At 36.9% G+C, this 20731-nt stretch overlaps 1 protein-coding gene and 1 pseudogene across 4 annotated transcripts in view; both read right to left on the reverse strand.

Moving 5' to 3' along the window:
- Window positions 1-1530: 1530 nt before the first annotated feature.
- Window positions 1531-9018, reverse strand: LOC127449467 (3-keto-steroid reductase/17-beta-hydroxysteroid dehydrogenase 7-like; annotated as a pseudogene).
- Window positions 9019-10239: 1221 nt separating this feature from the next.
- Window positions 10240-20731, reverse strand: part of LOC127449450 (discoidin domain-containing receptor 2-like) — a 59134-nt gene continuing 48642 nt past the window's right edge. Inside the window, exons 7-17 of one of the 4 annotated variants that reach the window (XM_051712870.1) lie at window positions 19665-19848; window positions 18791-19031; window positions 16479-16544; window positions 16229-16341; window positions 15319-15484; window positions 14579-14805; window positions 14242-14369; window positions 13246-13443; window positions 12737-12971; window positions 12056-12205; window positions 10240-11908 (exon numbers count right to left, since the gene is read on the reverse strand). In XM_051712870.1, coding sequence (XP_051568830.1) covers window positions 11777-11908; window positions 12056-12205; window positions 12737-12971; window positions 13246-13443; window positions 14242-14369; window positions 14579-14805; window positions 15319-15484; window positions 16229-16341; window positions 16479-16544; window positions 18791-19031; window positions 19665-19848 — 1840 coding nt within the window. In that variant the 3' untranslated portion in view covers window positions 10240-11776. Of the gene's footprint in view, window positions 11909-12055; window positions 12206-12736; window positions 12972-13245; window positions 13444-14241; window positions 14370-14578; window positions 14806-15318; window positions 15536-16228; window positions 16366-16478; window positions 16545-18790; window positions 19032-19664; window positions 19849-20731 lie in introns of all 4 variants that reach the window. The other 3 variants (XM_051712868.1, XM_051712869.1, XM_051712866.1) reach the window with 3 other exon arrangements.

Raw genomic sequence — 20731 nt, forward strand, 5'->3', positions numbered from 1 at the left:
CATCTGGGATAGCATGAGGGTGAGTATATGATGAAAGAATTGTCATTTTCGGGTGAACTATCCCTTTAATGTTTTTAATGAAAGTTGTTATAAAGTGTTACCTGTTTAATTAGTAGTATTCAATTAAAATGTACTGAAATGAGTTATAAATTAATTATATGCATAATATCAATTTGTACAAACAAGCTTTTAAAAAAGAGTTTCTTTAGATAAAAACGTGGTGTGTATTGTCATATATTTGTGTTTGATGTGAAATGTCACACACCCTGAAGAAAAGTCTTTATAAATATTATTTTATGAGGCACATAAAATAACAGCACATGACTGAATCCAAGAGACATCTTGCCGTTCACAGTTAAATTGCGACCTTTATTTGGAAAGTGGAGAACTCTGCATGAACTGTCATAAGGGAGAGGCAGTTGATACCCAAACGCACAGGTAGAGGGCTAAAGAAGGCGAATGTGATTTATGAGCAAACATTCAGGTATATACAGTATCGCAGGTTTGTTTTCATTCAAAGTGTATTTATTTGTACAAACGCTTGTCTCACACGCAACAGAGATGCCAAATGCGGTGACAGAGGCGATGATTGAGTCGTATGCTCTTATGATTTTGGTGATGTCAGCGTTTTTTGTGTACTTTTGTGGCATGGTCTGGGCATTCTGCAACCCCAAACTCAGTGGCATAGCTGAGGACACAGAGTGCGACACTGGCAGTTTTTCACAAGTCTCTCTGCAACAAATCTTTGCAGATCCTGGAGATGTGCTCACAAGCACTCCGACATATGCGCAAAATTTGGCCAGCTCCGAATATATGGATCAACCGCACAGATGTTACATCGCTTCGTCTTGAATTGTGGATTAATATTTTCAAGTCTCATTAGAGTTCGTATTAATATTAATTCAGCTGAAAAGTGTACATCTGCACGAGTACAGTGACCAGAGAACTCCAGCTGCAAGGTAAGATTGACAAATCAGTGTTGTTTTACCTTTGCTGTCAAAGTAGGATTTGATAATATGGCCTTTAAAGCAAGTTTATGTACCTGATGGGCTAATCCAGTTGGGTAAGACTGATTGGTGTTCATGCTACATATATTAGCTTATACTGTAATTACCATAGTAATAACAATGTGTTTTACCCCGTTCTGCCATGTCTTTGTGACCAAACATCCATAAAATTGCAAACACATAACGTCATTTTGGTTAATGCATTTGTTTCTTTATTAATACAGGGAAGTGCATCTCTTTGATCTTCATCACCATGGCAATCCACTTATCCCTGCAATCCCTCATCTAGAGACTAGCACCATTAGATTCTGCTAATTATGTTAATTTAATGCTGTGTAGTAAAATAAACTGTTGTTACCATTGCACTTTATATCTTTTTTTTAATTGTTTTTTTGCCTTTGCTTTGAGTGCTAACAGAAGTCTCATGTTTAAACTGAATGACAGGAACACATTTTTTGTTGAATGTATCAAAGTGACATTCAAATCTAGAGAAAAAATAAAATACAAATTAAACATACAGTTTACACTTTGCCAGGTGAATTAGGAATGACAGAAGGATTGTTCCATGTCCAGTATCATTCATTGGAAAATGATGACAGGGCAGATACAGTGTCCCTCACTCCAGACTACGCTGATTTTGGCCCAGTTCCCGTGGCAGTGACATCACCCTAGTCTGAGCCACAAGCTCAAAGGGGCCGAGGCAAGGACTACTGCTCACCACACAGAGATTAAAAACCAACACGAGCTTAAAGATCTATAGATTTATTCATATAAATATACAGGTTGTAAGGCTTTCGGTTAATCAAAGCACTTTGGAAGAAGCTCTTTCCGGTGTCACGATACTAAAATGGGCATGAAAAGTGTTTAAAATGCATTTAGGGTCCCATGTCTTTTATCGGTGTGCATCTATACTGACAGTTCACATACAATATGACATCACAGATGCCTAACCAAAGCTTACAAATGTAGACCCAAATTATAATGCAGAGATTACTCACTGTTCACAGTAATTACATTTTAATAACTGGAATACACAGCATCAACAAACCCAATATAAATTGTAAAATAATTTATAAGTATTTAAAAAAAACATGTTTGTAAATAAAAGAAAAAACATGGATGAATGACAAAATGTAGCAAATAAGGTCATAGCCATGCTAGACAACCTATAAACCTATTAAGTATTTCAAAAGATCTTTATGAATAGGGAATTATATTTATGAAGTATGTAAGTACAAAGACATTTATCCATTCCTTGGGGAAATCTAAAACAGTGTTTGATGTGGGGAATGGAATGTGTGAGAGATGTGCTGTATTTGTCTCCAGTATGTACATTTATTTTATTACTGGATCCTCGTCTCGCAGTTTCTTCCGCACTGTATCTTCAAGTTCTAATAACTTTACATAGAGGGCCTCTGACATGTTTTCATCAATATCCATCTGAAAAAACACAAAAAGCAGTTGATGTCACAGTCAAATTATGTAAAGTATAGCCGTACGCATAATTTTATTAACTTTGTAAGATTATCAGTTGAAAAGCGCAGTTTAACCATTACTTTGAAGAACTAATCCAATACATACAGTATTAGCCTAAATTATGTTTTGTCTAGAATTGAAATTCTGTGCCTAAAACAGGGCCCAACAAACAGAGGAGAGGGAATGCTTAAAGCGATTGACAGTTCTGACCTTGTGAGGCTAGGTGTAATTGTTTCCAAGCCCAGAGGTCAAACTGTGGTATTTAGCCATCGGTTCCAGTGACTCAGGTTTCTGCATGAACAGCCAAAACTGTGTAATAAAAAACAATGGATGAAAACTGACTCTAGGAGAAAGCTATGAAGCTCAGAAAGTGATGCTGAATCATTTCTGCAACTGACATACAAGTTTAATAAAGGGGTTTGATTTTATATTATATATATATATAAATACTGTATATATCTCAATGTATGAAACACTTACATTACAAATACTTGAATGTTCATGCCAGTCACAGAACCATGAACACTCAAATTAACTAAACTGTACCCTTTAAGGTACATGGGCCATCACTGTGGTGTTATAACTGTGGAGTTATAACTCCTTTATAATCCATTTATAAAGAACGTTTATAACATGTTTTAGGTACATAATTGTACCCTGAGGACCTATTGTGTACCTTTAAAAGTACATTTATATATTTTATTCCTCTAGGAACAAAAATGTACAACCACAGTGTGTGGTCCTATAAAGCTGCAGAAGATGCCATTGTAATTTTTCAAGGTTAAACTTGTTTCTATGAATATTTGGGGTGGTTTTGGCTCGTACCAATGCCTCTGCTCCATTATAAGGTGTGAGGTTAAAAGTGTTGGTAAATATCCTTATCTGAAATGACAGGACACACAAAAGGTCATCAGACATGAACTATGACTTAGACACAAACTGAATGTATGCGTCAAAGCACAAATAAAGGCTACCTTTGCGTGAGAGTTTCCTACGGTACTCCTCCATTTAGTTGTACACAAGAAGTACAGCTAATCTGAAAACAAATGGGTGACAAACCAGCCACATTATTGGCATGATGAGGGTCCAGAAGAATGAAGGTAGAGTGCCAGAGGTTAGTCATCACCAGTCCAGGACAGATTACTGATGAGTACAACCCTGTGAACCGATTAGTATGCATGACTAATTCAGGTAACAATTGTCTGTCATTGTCAACCAATTTTAGGAGGTTTTGGAATGTGTAGCTGTATGTAAAATAATAAAATATCTCATTTAGGATTTGTAAATGCCTTTTCCTGTTTACTACCGCTGGGGCAAATAGCTTCACCCTTCGTGGAAAGGATGCAATGAATTGCTCATGGAAACTAAGGGTCCACTTACCCGGCTGTAGTAGTGACGGTTTAGGGTTAGGCTACAGGTCAGAGGCATATTTGGTGGAGCTGTAGGGTTCATGGCCTTTCTGATGCTGCACGTCTCCTAGAATAAAGGCTGATCGCTGGCCATTACTGGAGGATGTCCAGATCACTACTGAGTTGTGGTCCCCTTGGCACAATAAGGGCTCCAGCTCCCTCACCTGTTCCAGGGCAAAAATGCAGTGGAATAAGTGAAAGTATTGTTTTATGCTTATAAACAATTTCAGTTTTTACAAAGTTTTTTAAGGCTATGATGATGGATCAATGTAGATGATTTTAGATGTGATGTGAGGTCTGTATAGGAATATTACAAGGTTACTTGATAAGGTCATATTGAATTATGTGTATTGCAGTCATATTTAACAAGTTTACTTTGAAAATTGACTGATAAGGGAGTGGGGTTAAGCACTTTTCATGTATTAAATGCATGGTACACCCAAAAATGAAAGTTCTGTCATTATTTACTTACCCTTATATTGTTCCAAAACTGTATGACATTATTTCGTAGAGCACAAAAGAAGATTTTGAGCAGTATAACAACCTCAGTCACCATTCACTTTCATTGTATGGGAAAAAAGATGCTTGGAGATGTTTGGAACAACATGAGGAAGTAAATGATGACATGAATGCCTTTAAGACGACTACAACACTTAAAGCACAAAACTAAATGGCTGATAATCATACAGACTGCTTCATAAAATGAACGAATGTATAAAAATAACTATTTTTTTTTCTAAAGAAAGGGCCTCTTTATTAGTACATTTTTCAATGAATATAGCCTGTTTTGATGGATGCCACCCCAATGACTATCTGAAATATTTGATTTTGTTTGTGATGGACATATTGATTTCTTGCAGCTGCCTTTGACATTTTGTTGTTTGTGTGTGTATTTATATACAGTATATATATATATATATATATATATATATATATATATATATATATATATACACACACACACACACACACACATACACACACACACAGTATATAAACTAAATGGCTGACAAATTTATTTAAAAACTAGAATGTAAATGTGTGTGTTTGTGTGTGACAGAGAGAGAGAGAGAGAGAGAAACAGAAGGCAACTTGACTAGAAATACAAGCCATCAAACTCCCTGTGAATTGGTGCCATCCCAGCAGAAAATCGGTATGTCTCGTCTGGCCTTCGAGGACACAGACTGTGACATCTACTGCAACTTTAATGTCAGAGCCAATTGAGCAACAAAATCTCCAAAGTATCAATAAGCATCTGGAGAGAATGGTGCTGCCCAAACTTCAGCTTCCAATGCTAATGATAAAATGCCTTCTTGCAAATGAACGAGCTCTTAAATTAGCAAACACTTCACAAGGAAGCACTAGGTTGAAAATTGAGGACTCAGAAATAACTTCAGCACCAAAGATTTTAAGATTTTTTTTATTTTTTTTAATCCCCTTTTTCTCCCAATCTGGAATGCTCAATTCCCACTACTTAGTAGGTCCTCGTGGTGGCGCGGTTACTCACCTCAATCCAGGTGGCGGAGGACAAGTCTCAGCTGCCTCCGCTTCTGAGACAGTCAGTCCGCGCATTTTATCATGCGACGCATGCACAACTTACCACGCACCCCACTGAGAGCAAGAACCACTAATCGTGACCACAAAGAGGTTACCCCATGTGACTCTACACTCCCTAGCAACTGGGCCAATTTGGTTGCTTAGGAGACCTGGCTGGAGTCACTCAGCACACCCTGGATTCGAACTCGTGACGGGTGGTAGTCAGCATCAATACTCGCTGAGCTACCCAGGCCCTTTCAGATGAATTATTGATCAGGGGCCGGTTGCATAAACATAGCGACTAACTTAAGACTTCATCTAACAATTAGCCTGACTAGCTAAAGATGCCATAGAAAGCCTGTTGTATAAAACAAGCTTGCAGTTGTCTTTATTAAGACTAATTCGCATTGCATTGTGGGAAAAGTAAGACACTGAATAGCTTAAAAGATGGCCGACTGTGGAATGCTCAATACAGTTTTCATTCGATGAAAATATTTGCCTATTAGAGGAATACAGTGCTTCAAAATTGATTCCAATGAACAAATTGAGTGATTTTAACCCAAATAATAAAAAACACAAGAAATTTTGCTACCATCATTGAAGAGAAAATCTTCTACGAAGTCTCAACTGAAGCCCCCACCAGATCAGCTGACAGTAATTCTCCATGGCAACATAGAATGTAAACAAAAGTTAGTCTAGGGGTCTGATGTCCTACATTTTGGTCTTAAGTTAGACCGATCTAAGTTTTTATGCAACTGACTGAAAAAGTTAAGACCAAAATTTTAGACGACTAACTAGTAAGACTAGTATAAAACAGTTTTATGCAACCGTCCCCAGGGCAGCTGCCAGGGAACACATAATTGACAACAGTGAAATGAAACGGTGGCACTTATTTGTGGATGAAATATTGTTCTTGGAGATCTTTATGAGACAGGTGATTCATTTGATATTGTTTCATGGAAAAGACATATTGTGAGCATATGTTGTATTCTAGCATGGCCAAATTCTGCTCTCATAAGGTTAGCTCAAACTGCCCCAACAAAGACTAACATTTCAAGGATTCTAAAGTTGGCTGTTGGATTTAGAATGTTAGTAACATAACTATCATTTTCAACCCCCCAAACAAACAGCAACACTTCAAATATTCTAAAGTTGACTGTTGGATTTAGAATGTTGGGAAACGTAACTGACATTTTCAAACTGCCCCAACAAACACCGACAATTCAAACATTCTATAGTTGGCTGTTGGATTTAGAATGTTAGAAAACGTAACTGTCATTTTCAAAAATTTTAAGTTGGCTGTTGGATTTAGAATGTTGGGAAATGTAACTGTCACATTCAAACTGCTTCAACAAACAACTGCTGAAATTTAGTAGCCTAGAGAAACAAATACCTTTCTTGTATTTATGTGTGGCTAAAGAAACATTTGTCTATTCTTAACAGAAGGAAATGACCAAACAGATTAGTGGCAAACACCATGTAATCCAATGGGTGTGATCTTATCTTCCTGGGTCAGAATACTCTCCGAATACCCTCTGGACAATATCACAGACTACTGCTATGTTTAATAACATACTATCATACAGTATACTGCCTACTACATCAGTACATACTGTAACCTGCATGCTATTTTTAAAAGCAGTATACAATAATGTACACAGTATGCAACTATTTATTTATTAAATGGTATAATACCAAATCAATAGCACATAATAGATGCATTACACTGTGCACAATTTTTAGTTAATCTAGTTGTCTGGGTATCACAGGAAAATACCATTATGCAACGTTTGTATACTGCATACTGAATTATTTTCAAATGTAACATGAGTGCTTTGTTTTTTTCCAGTTATGCTATTACAAAACCTTTAGATTTTCAATTGTGGGTGTAATGTTGGGGACTAACATTCTTTATTAGACATAATATGCAATAATACAAAAACAATGTATATTGAAAGATATACATAAACTGTACCTGGAAGAGACCTTTATAAAAAGGCTTTGTGATCTACCTTGGGATTAGGCATGATTCCAGCATTAAGGTACAGATAGTCTAATATGTTGTACCTGTTGAAATAAATAAAAGCTAAAGTTAATAAGGTAATAAAAATAGCTAAAGACTTTATCAAATCTTATAGTGAGTTCATCATATTTCGGGTTTCAAAAGTGCTACATTGTTTGTATCATTCTGAGGGTGTTGACTCACTGAATAAACTTTTTTTTTATCTATTTTTGCTGATCTTTGTATAAATTCTTGCAATGGGTCCACTCCACAAATCCACAATCCAAATTGTACTACATTGTTTCTGACACAGTTAATTATAACATCAAACCACAAAAAAAAAAAAAAAAAACACAACACGTCTCGTAACCAATTATGAAGTTTCAATATACTGTACAATAAGATAAGAGATTTACAGTGGAGGACTTTCAGTGAGTAACGAGTTGATTTTTTTTGTTTTTTTTGTTTTGTCTGATCCTCACACTAAACTACTGAATGACTTCAGAACACTCAAAATATTGCAGACAAGTTGTACGGACTAATTGTATGGTACTTTTATGCTGCTTTTTCATTTTCTTTTGGAGTTCTAGGTCACTGTTTGCTTTCACTGTATGGATTTCAAGAGCATTTTTTTTATTTCAAGAGTAGCCCGAATATTCTTCAAAATTTCTCCTTTTTTGTTCCACGTAAGATAGAAAATCATACAGGTTTGGAATGACATGAGAGTGAATAAATTACAGAATGTTCCTTTTGGGTTGAACAAACCCATTAAAAACATGGTGGATATTGGTAAGTGGGTGCTGCAATCTCTTACTTCAGCTTGAACTCCTCAGCAGCCCTGATCACAGAGTGCATGTTGCCAACATCTAAATGTAGTAGAGAAACTTGAGCTTGAGGATGAGACACTAGAAGAGCCTGTCGGGCTCTCTGTATGTTCCTACAGGCCAGACAGAGCTGCAGCTGGACATCCTGGGTCAGTAGACGCTCGCACAGGGCAAGGCCAATACCACTGGACACACGGACACAGACACACGGACACACGGACACACGGACACACACACACACACACACACACACACACACAGTTATAAAATAGTGTATGTTTAGAATATAGTTTGCATTTAGTATAGTATAGTATGCTGAATTATTCAGTTTAAAAATATGAATGGCCATTTCTATCTTTCTTTCTCAGATGTCTTATTTATTTTACAAAGGGGTTAAGGAATAATCTTTCTTTGACAACAAAAATATCAGCTAGAACAAGACAGAGACAGAGCTGATCATGTACATATAGAAGTTTTCATTACTGCAACAGCAGCATGATTTAAAACAGAGATTATTGTTACTATAATAGTGATGCGAAACTATTACAACAAGATTGTTAAGAAAAATAAGATTTCGTTACCTGTTTGCACCGGTTACCAGCACTACTTTCTTCACCCTATCTACACATTCGTTTAGATTAGAATATATAAGAATCGAATTCTGCACTTTCCCTTTCGCAACAGATAATCCGTCTCTTTTTGCGTGTGTACAGATGGAGTTTACGCCGCCATTGTGTGATTGGAGGTCACACATCTATCGACCAATCACCTGCTTTCTTTCTGTGATGTGACATCTACACTGACCAATCAAGCATTAGCCACTGACTCAGACCAGACCAACCAATCGTCGAAAAGTAGACGTGATACAACTATTCACCAAATCCCAATTTTAAAATCAGTTTTATTTCCACTTCTGAGTACACACAATGTTAAAATTAATAATCTAAGCTGTACACAAATGTCCAATTTAGTCATCACTTTCTTTATCTGACAGATACAGTCACCTAGGCTTCTGTCAGTGAGAAATTTGTGCTTTTATAATTATAAAATGTCCAGGAAACAATTGTTAGACTCGTCAATTTATTATCATATGTACAATTCCCTAACATTTACAGTTTCATTGAAAATCATTATGTCTATTAAAGGAATAATGCAAGAATGCGCAAGTTAGAGAGGTGACAAAGAGAGTATTCCAAGGATTAATTATAACATTGCAGGATATTTTGCTATGAACAAAAAACATCCAGTTTTCCCATTCATTTCGGTATGAAATTTTCAATGTACACAAAAGTAGGCTTACTAAGCTATAATAAACGTTTATTTCCACTCTTTACAAGACCTTTTTTTTTTTTTTTTTTTTTTTAAGAAGAATGTGGAATATTTGCAGGTTTTTGTAAACAACTCATTACCTAAGAAAGGGCTGTTTTATGTTGTTGTAAGGTTAACTGATCAGTGAGAACTTCAGTTTGTGAATATACTTGATGAGAAACCAGACACATTTCTGGCATTAAACTGTGCAGAAATGAAGCAAAGACCTATCTACAATGCAACCTCAACAGTCATGTCAAGAATGTTAAACAGCTATACATAATTCCATAGATCTTTAAACCCAGATCCAAATCACTTCTTATGGTTTGGTAAATCACAACCGAAAACAAAAGGTGTGCAAATGTAAAATATTATGGTCATGTACAGTGACCTTCCAAAAATGATTTCCAAGTGTACAAATTAATAACAAATTAAATTTGAGTGTCCCATTTGCAGCACATTTGACATCCAAAAACACTTCACAACGTACTGTAAACCATCGTAGTGCATCTGTTCAATACAAATCCAGTATTCCTCCAAACAAAATTTTAGCAATTCAGCACAACCTTGAATGAATACACACACACACACATATACATATATATACATATATATATATATATATATATATATATATATATATATATATATATATATATAAAATAAGACAAAACCGCTTTAGTAAAGCTTTTCAGTTGTTCTATTGATACTCAACATTAAAATGACGATAATCAATGTGCATAAATAGTGTTCCCTGTTTGATAAAAAATACCCAGAAAGGAAAAAAAAATGAAGACATTTGACATTTGACATAGGACATACAATGAAAAATGTGAGATTAGTACAAAGTAATGTTACTATTGGATTTCATCCAACTTCATGCAAGTAACTTGTGTAACTTCAGTGATTTCTGTAAAAGTTATGGAAATTCAAAGTTGATTTACAAATATGAGAATGCTAAAATTTCAGCTATTAGCATGACATGATGCAAAAGTTGTTTTGAGCAACAAAAAAACAAAAAAACAACAAAATAAAAGATGTTCAGTTTCACCTTTACAAGTCTTAAATAACCACCATAGGAAGATTCTAGTGAATAACACGAGGAAAAGCACAAACACTTTTATAATGTAATACATTTAAATATTAACACTATATGTAGTTTCAGGATATCACTATTATTATTATTATTATTATTATTATTATTACAATTCTTTGACCAATGGAAAAGTTTGCATGTTAGGTTTGCTTTTTCAAATGTTGATTTTGAAATTGTGTGAAAACCAGATTAATGCACTTAAAAAAAAAAAAAGCTAAAAAAATGTTAATCTACTTGGTTGAAAGTGTGTTTTAGCTTACTCCAGAATAATAATATTTAAAAAAAAATAACAAAATACTTCTTAATAAATGAGATGAACATATGCACAGACATTGAGACATCAAGATAAAACCAAAGCTGAATCTGAATGTCAATTAAAATGCATTCTTATTTACATTCAAGCTGTCTTCGGCCCCAAAATACTGAACACAACATTAACATGGAAATGTTAATCACAAAAGGCAAATGTGGCAGTGAGGAGGGCGGGGCCGGGTCGTGATGCTGCACGACCCGGCCTAATATCAGGCTAATCAGGCTAATCAAGCCCTAAAGAGGGACAAATGCACCAGAGGCAGCAGTTCCAGAGAGAGAGAGAGTATTACGGGCAGTTGCCCGGCATGTGTCTTTGTCTTTGTCTTTTTGTTTAAGTTTATTATTAAATTATTATTTATATTGTCAAGCATTCTTGCCGCATCCTTTCCCTTTTACATTGTTACAGCAAATTATTTCCCAATGCCAGTTTGTTTCTAACTTTAGACAGATATCCTAGATAGAGTAATTTGGAGAAAATGCACAGCGTGTAAAATCTAATCCTTCTGTGTTAAAGGTGCCTAAATTCATTGCTACATTTATTTTGGCCTAGTGCTGCCCAGTTATTGTATACCAGCCAACTACACTTAGTTAAGGGGGGTAAAAAACCGCATTGTTCAATTTGACAATATATATCAGTTTGCCTTTGCACACTCACAGTAAAAATTGCTACAGAAGAATGATGGATTCTTCTCTCTCTGTCTATACGGGAGAAGATATAAGTGCCTGTTGTAGTGTATGATTGACTGGAGTCCTGTGGGAGCACTGAAATGTCTCTGAAGGTGCCAAGGTTGGCAAATAAGTCGACACTATGGCTTGCACTCCAGTAGGGTACGATGAATCTCCTGGAATGATGGCCGTTCTTTGGTGTTCCTGTGCCAGCAGCTTAACATGAGCTTGTAGATGGAGTCAGGACAAATTGGCGGCTGGGGCAGGTATATCTGAGAATAAGAATATATTCAGAACTATTAGATAGTGCCCTGAAATTACATATAGATGTTTTAAGTCTGAATATGAGAGATCACATTTCAGTTTAATCAGAAGATCTCTCCAATCTCTACACAAATGTGGTTCACTATTTTTTGTACCTGTCTCCTTTGATCCCGAAAGAACTCCCCTGTATTTTCAATGACCTGCTCGTCTGATAGCTGTGAGTAGGGCTGCTCTTTACAGAAGGTAAGCATCTCCCAAAGGGTTACTCCAAAAGCCCAGACATCACTGGATGTGGTGAATTTCCCCTGCAGATGTTTGAGACACTGAGTCAGATTATTATGGACCCAATCTGTTTTTTTTTTCTTCCCATACCTTGTATTAATGAATTAACGAAACCACAAAATTGTGATGAAATTGTAATGCACAAAAATATCAAACCATTGTTTTGGCCAAGAAATATTGTAATTAATAAATTGAACACAGTTCATCTTTTCAGTTACAATCTACCGTCTTTGTACAGTATAGTTGACTCTTGCCTGAATGTATGCTTGTATGATTTTATTGTGTTAACTAGTTTACCTGACAACTATAGCAAAAATGTAATGATTTTGGAGCATTTTTTCTAATTTAAAATGCTAATCTAACATAAGTGTATGAAACCAGTTTACAAAGTAAATGCTAGAGAAAACACGTGTGTAGTTTGACTTTTGACTCAAAACCTTATATTTACTGAGATATAGCCCTTGTGACAACTAGTCCTGGTCTCCTCTATGTTTTTCTAGGAGACTTTCAAATCAAGATTTATTGTTTGTCTAGGTTGTGTGAGTGTGTCTAACCAGAAGAATGCTCTCCCAGGACATCCAGCGGATGGGCAGCACAGCTCTGCCCTGGATGCGGTAGTAGTCTCCACTGTACAGGTTCCTACTCATGCCAAAATCTGCAATCTTGATAGTGTAGTTCTTCCCCACTAGGCAGTTGCGGGTGGCCAAGTCCCGATGCACAAAGTTGAGAGAGGAGAGGTACTTCATGCCTGAAGCAATCTGTGAGGCCATGTGGTGTAGGTTACTATAGCTGAGAAAGACAGTTAAAACATAGAATGTCTTACTTTTGTGTGGTTATGGTAAAAAGTCATGTTTAACAATGAGAAGTTGCTAATTGACTCATTCTGTTTCTGTAATTCCATTTACTTCCTTCATAATACAAAGCCCATCTTTCAATAATAGGCATTCTACATGTAACAATCCACCACTGCATTTGCACTTACAGTAGTCATTACTATATCTACTTTCAGGCTCTTGGCAGATTCTTTGCTTGTTACTGTAGACTAATGCAGTGTGATATCTACCTGACTGTTGGAGCGTTGCTGAGAAGAGCGATCATGCCCTCGGGCTCGTGGCGAGACAGGAACTGATTAAGGTCTCCATTCTCCATGTACTCAGTGATCATACACAGAGGGTCGGAGCTCATACACACTGCCAGGAGCCGGATAATGTTGGGGTCTTTCAACCGTGACATGATCTTTATTTCCTTCAAGAAATCATTCCTGTAAACAGAGGAAAGAAGCTGTGGCAATTTGGCTTTAGCTGTGGTTATTTTGGAAGCTAAAGCCAAGAATGAATAGTTCCGGGTTCATCAAGGACAAGGTAAGCTCAGTTGACAGCACTGGTGGCATAATCTTGATTAACACAAAAAATAATTTCGAAAAAACGAAAAAAAAAAAAAAAAAACCCAGTTACTGTAAAGCGCTAACAATGGTGGTGACTATAACAACACACACAGTCTCAAAAGTATATAGCCACAAAATGTAAACATTATACATGCTGATATGATTTTAGTGTGATAAAATCACTTAGTAACCTTATCTAAGTAAAGTTATTTTTTAAATTAAAACATTGTTGCCATGACAACATTACACCAGTAAACTAAAATCATTCTAAAATCATTTAGAACAGAGATTTTATCACACTAAAATCATGTTGGCATGTATAACGTTTGTCTTGTGGCTATACTTTTGATGTTTATGGACTGGCCCCATTCAATTCCATTTATTTATTTTATTTTTTTTTATAAATGTGGGGATGAGTTAAAATTATTTTATTCTCCATATTACTGCATATTCTACAAATACTGTCAATTGAGCTTAACTTGTACTGAACCCAGAACATTCCTTTAATATTTACTAAATAAATATTAAAGTCTTGCACATAATAATTCATTATATGATAAAGCTCTGTGATAATTTATGTATTTGGTTTTAAATGCATTTTTTGTTTATTAAAATGAAGTGTCAACGTTTCAGTTTATGGAAGTCATCCTGACTGTAACATGTGGGCTTGCAAACCTAGCATTTTTATTTGCATCCGCTCGAAGCATCTTAACAGCAACAAGCACTGTTTGGTTTTCGATGACATCGAAGGAGAAGTCCTCATCCATAAAGTCTTGCATGCCTTCTGCTTCACACAGATGCACCTGGCAACAGGCAATAACAGACATTCAGTATAATCAGACAGCCTTCAAACATTTGCTTTAAATTCACTCAGAATATAACAAAACAAGCTTGATACAGAATAAGACTAGACATTTAAACAGGTCTTATTTAAGCAACACAACCTAATTAAAATCATCATTCATCAAAACTATGATCATTCTTGTTAAGAAGTCAAGTGGTCAGAACTGACCTCTCCAAACTGTCCTTCTCCAAGCTTTTCTTTAAAGGTAAGCAATTTTCGTGGAAACTCTTCCACAGCAACATCTTTCCCTGACAGCAAGTCCATGGCGAGGGCAGGCGCAGCGTACAGGTTGCCCCCAGTCACACCTTGCAGGTTGACAATGTCTGCCTCAGCGTAATGTGGAGCACCATCTTGTGCACTTGCTTGAGCGGACTTGGAAGCTGTACTTGTTGATGCTGCAGAAAAAGTGAAACACATCTATTGAGGTAATCTGAAACGCAGATTACAAAGCTAAAGACTAGTAGGACATGTTGGACTGTACATACCGTAAGAAGCTTTACAACACTGAACGGTGGTACAATTTTTAGCATGCATTCAAAATCCATGTTTTACATTATATAAAATACGTGATGCATGTATGGATTTTATTTTATTCTATTTTATTTTTACAAGTACAAAATTGGTCATAAAAACTGTGCTCATGATAATTAGAATTATATATGCATAAGGACTAAAAGAATTAGTAAAATTCTATTTAAAATAGATTTAGATGGAGTATAACACATCAAACAGCAGGAAATGTCATATTTAATATATTATATATATATATATAGTAAATGAATGTAAATATATTTAAATATAGTTATTTTACATTTGATCAATATTTACATTAATATTTTAAATTAATGTAAATATATTTAAATGTAACATTCGCCCCCTAATATATACCCATGTTCTCTGAAACTCACAAGCATCCTCTGAAGTCTGAGAGAACTCAGGCAGTTTGCGGACGAGGCGGGATGGCTCTTGGTAGTCAGTTCCCAGTGGGAAGATCCGTTCATAGGTGGAGCTGGATTCCTGCTCGCTGGGCACTGAGGAGGGGCTGTTGTTGTTGTTATAGGTGAAGGTCTCGCTCTGTATTGACAGACTAGCAGTTAGTTCATCGTCCAGCATCCTCCGAGACACCTGGAATGAAGGATGTTTAGTGAAGAAAGCCAAAAGGCTCATATATTTACTAGAGTATTCAGACTGCCCTAAATATGTTGAGATGGAAACATTCGGCACTTTTTCATTAATACAAGCACTGCTAAAATGGATTCACACTGTATCAGTTGTCATGCAATAACACTGTAATACCATTGTCATCATACTCATCTTTCATTGCATTTTGCATAGGCCTGACAAACAGTTCATATGGGAACATCGTGAGACGATGAGATCATATAGAGCCATAGTGTTACTGAACACTTAAGGAATTTCAGTATTATTATATTTTTTAAAGCTATGTAAGTTTGTGCCAGCATCACAGATCCTGATGGACATACAGTACATAAAACTATAACTACACAATTATATTAATCTGTCTACAATAAATCTACACTTACAGGACAAAGTGAGTCAGGTGTTCTGAGACCTCTTTTGTTTAAGGCATTGTTCATATCAGGCAATGGTTCTTATAAATGAAGATAAAACACTCAAAAACTTTTTGAGTGTTTTTTATAAGGCAGGGTGGTGTTTTGTTATGTTATGTTCAATAATGTGTTTATCTATTGTTGTGACTTAGCTGTCGATCAGACCTAATTTTATGACCCATTTATGCATAAACCTATGATTCACATACTTTTTCCTCCAACTGTATTTAAAGCTACAGTATCTCACCTTCTCAAGCATCTTTTGCCACACTTGTCTCCATAGTATAATAACAATAATGGCCACTAAGATGAAGATGATGGCAACCAAGCAGCCAATCAGAATCCGTGTGTTGCTGTCATCTACTTTGTGAGTGGGGTCATCCCCTAAGAAGGGGATAGAGAAAAAGATAACCTGTTGATGAACTCCAAAAGGGGATATCCTATTTTTCTATAATAGGAAATCAAATGATTGAATCAGGAACAGCAGGAAATCTGACCTGGCTGGCTGCTGGTGGGAGGACCAGTCTTGGGGGGAGCAAGGGTTGTATTATACATTGCTGTATCTGAAATCAGAGGGTGTTCAAACAATGAGGACATACAGTGTATACTTTATACTATGACTGTGCTATCATATAACCATTTTTGACAGCAGGGTAAAAACATTTTCACAACAACTTGAGGTATAGGGCCCTTGATTCCAAAGAAAATTAGTTTAAAGTTTACTATCTCCTAAGGGTGAATCGCTTGCAGTGTATCAGGGGTCAACTTTCAGCCTTTTTCAGACCAAAAAACCCTTGATGGATAGAAACATGGAACAAGGACACCTGTTACATATTGTCTAAAACTGGGTGTTAATTTATTAATATGGTAATGCGTCTAGTAAAATATAAAGGAATGGTTTACCCCAAAATGAAAATTCTCTCATGATTTACTCACCCTCATGCCATCCCAGATGTGTATGACTTTCTTTCCTCTGCTGAACACAAAGATTTATAGAAGAATATCTCAGCTCTGTAGGTCCATACAATGCAAGTGAATGGTGACCAAAACTTTGAAGCTCCAAAAAGCACATAAAGGCAGCATATTCTACAAATACTGTCAATTGAGCTTAACTTGTACTGAACCCAGACAAGTTAAGCTCAAATCACTTTCACATTCTTCTTCTTGTGTTTTTGGTGATTCACATTCTTCATGCATATTGCCCCCTACTGGGCAAGGAGAGGAATTTCTGGCAAAAAAATGACTTAAATATCGATCTGTTCCTCACCCACACCTATCATATCAGTTCCAAACACATGGATTAAAACACTGGAGTCGTATGGATTACTTTTATGATGCCTTTATGTGCTTTTTGGAGCGTAAATTTTCTGGCACCCATTCACTTGCATTGTATGGATCTACAGAGCTGAAATATTATTTTAAAAAACGTAATTTGTGTTCTGCAGAAGAAACAAAGTCATACGCATCTGAGATGGCTTGAGGGTGAGTAAATGATGAGAGAGTTTCCATTTTTGGGTGAACTATCCCTTTATTATTTTACTTTTGTTTAACGCATAATTTTTGTATTATATATATATATATATATATATATACACACACACACCGATCAGCCACAACATTAAAACCACCTGCCTAATATCGTGTAGGTCCCCCTCGTGCCGCCAAAACAGCTCTGACCCCACGAGGCATGGACTACACAAGACCTCTGAAGGCATCCTGTGGTATCTGGCACCAAGACGTTAGCAGCAGATCCTTTAAGTCCTGTAAATTGCGAGGTGGGACCTCCTTGGATCAGACTTGTTGGTCCAGCACATCCCATAGATGCTCAGTCAGATTGAGATCTGGGTAATTTGGAGGCCAAGTCAACACCTTGAACTCTGTTCCTCAAACCATTCCTGAACAATTTTTGCAGTGTGGCAGGGCGTATTATCCTGTTGAAAGAGGCCGCTGCCATCAGGGAATTCCGTTGCCATGAAGGGGTGTATGTGGTCTGCAACAATCTTTAGGTAGGCGGTACGTGTCAAAGTAACATCCACATGAATGCCAGGACCCAAGGTTTCCCAACAGAACATTGCCCAGAGCATCACACTGCCTTCGCTGGCCTGCCTTCTTCCCAGAGTGCATCCTGCTGCCATCTCTTCCCAAGGTAAACGATGCACATGCACCTGGCCGTCCACATGATCTAAAAGAAAACATGATTTATCAGACCAGGCCACCTTCTTCCATTGCTCCATGGTCCAGTTCTGACACTCATGTGCCCATTGTAGATGCTTTCGGTGGTGGACAGGGGTCAGCATGGGCACTCTAACCTGTCTGCAGCTATGCAGCCCCATACGCAGCAAGCTGCGATGAACTGTGTGTTCTGACACCTTTCTATCATGGCCAGAATAAGTTTTTCAGCAATTTGTGCTTCAGTAGCTCTTCTGTGGGATCAGACCAGATGGGCTAGCCTTCGCTCCACACGTACATCAGTGAGCCTTTGGCGCCCGTGACCCTGTCGCCGGTTCACCGGTTGTCCTTCCTTGGACCACTTTTGGTAGGTACTAACCACTGCATACCAGGAACACCCCACGAGACCTGCCGTTTTGGAGATGCTCTGTCCCAGTCGTCTAGCCATCACAATTTGGCCCTTTTCAAATTCGCTCAGAACCTTAACCTTGCCCATTTTTCCTGCTTCCAACACATGCAATTCAAGAACTGACTGTTCACTTGCTGCAATATATCCCACCCCTTGACAGTTGCCAAGTGTCTTCCAAACTAATAAATGTTAATGTGAATTCAGAAAAGCATTTAGGGGCCATTTACTAACCTGACTGGAAGGTGATTTCACTGAACATCATCCAGATATCAGAAAAATAGTACTGGCACTTAATAGCACTGGCCATATGATTGTAAAGTGAGACGGTGACAAAGCGGGCACTAGGGTTGACATCGTCCATCACAGGGCTGAATGAAATGGGTGTGGCTTCCCAGTCTGACTCAGAGCGGAAATAACACACCGCCTTCTGGAAGGTCTTCACCCTTCGAGAGAACATGTTGTTGCAATGTACCTGAAACAATTGGGGTTATGAGGTAGAGAGAATTAATAAAAAATAATATATGTATGCATGTGGAAACTCCAAAGAAAGAAAGGGTGTCTTACTGACATTTTGAAAATTGAATAATTTATTTAATTAAAGCAAGACTAATATTACATGTTTTATCACTAGATAATATTTGTCTTATGTACATTTATTTTAATACCCAAGGAGGACTGGCTCCACCAAATGTGTCTGGTTTCTCCCAAGGTTCTTAAACATCTTATGGAGTTTTTTTTTCTTCACCACTGGCTTGCTTAAAGGGTTTTAAGTCATGGTTAAGACATGTTTTCTGTAAAGCTGCTTTGAAAAGATAAGTATTGTGAAAAGCAACTTAATTTAGGCAGAGTTAGATAAATTAGACCTTTAATCCTCATCTATTAACTGTTCAGTCAGGAACTGGATGGTTAAGGCAACAATGCTCTTTGATGCCTCTACTGTATAATGCATTTACTCATACTTTTTAAATGCTAAGCTCATTATGTGTGAATGTTTCAGCATTTATAGATTGCACTTCTCACAACACACCCTCACACTTGTTATACACCTGGGAATGAAGAGGAAAGAATTAGAGTTGTATATCAAGACACACAAAAACCCACATACCTTCATTGTGGTGAAGTTACGGGTGCGGTCAAACTCAAACATGATCTCAACATAACCATTGGGAAAGCTCTCGTTGGCCCAGCCAACATAGTCATAACCAGGCCAAACATTGTACACATGACTATGTGAGAAGTCATCTAGGCCACACATGCCATCCGTCAGTTGTCCAAGACCTTCTGTCATACTGCAAGAAAAACAAAGCCAGTCATTTTTATGTTTGGATATGTGTTTTACAAATATAAGCGCCACTTTTGTTACATTTTGAGTGGAACTTAATGGAACATGGCTACAGTAATTTGAGGGGACTTCAAACTGATCCATGAAATTTTACCTTGGGACCAGTTGGTTAAAAGTAATTGCAAAAAATGGCAATGAAAAATGTTATATGATGCAATGAAATTCACACATTTAAGTGTGCTTAACGGGATAGTTCACCCCAAAATAAAAAAAAATTATCTCATCAGTATGAATTTCTTTCTTCTGCAGAAAACAAAGATTTTTAGAAGAATATCACAGCTCTGTAGGTCCATACAATGCAAGTGAATTGTGACCAGAACTTTGAAGCTCCAAATAGCACATAAAGGCAGCATAAAAGTAATCCACACCATTCCAGTGGTTTAATCCATGTCTTCTGAAGCAATACGATAGGTGTGGGTGAGAAACAGATAATTATTGAAGTCTTTGTTTACTATAAATCTCCACTTATTCTTATTCTTTTGTTATATCGACTCACATTCTTTGCGCATATTGCTACCTACTGGGCAGTTAGGAGAATTTAATTTCTGTTTCTCACCCACACCTATCATATCGCTTCAAAATACAGGAATTAAACATCGAGTCTTATGGATTCCTTTTAGGTTGCCTTTATGTGCTTCTTGGACCTTCAAAGTTCTGGCCACCATTCAATTGAATTGTATGGAGCTACAGAGATGAGATATTCTTCTGAATAATCTTCGTTTGTGTTCAGCAGAAGAAAGAAAGTCCTGAACATCTGGGATGGCATGAGGGTGAGTAAATGATGAGAGAATTTTCATTTTTGGGTGAACTGTCCCTTTAAGTGTCCAAAT

Source organism: Myxocyprinus asiaticus, chromosome 12 (genome assembly GCF_019703515.2).
Source record: "Myxocyprinus asiaticus isolate MX2 ecotype Aquarium Trade chromosome 12, UBuf_Myxa_2, whole genome shotgun sequence".
NCBI classification, from domain to species: Eukaryota; Metazoa; Chordata; class Actinopteri; order Cypriniformes; family Catostomidae; genus Myxocyprinus; species Myxocyprinus asiaticus.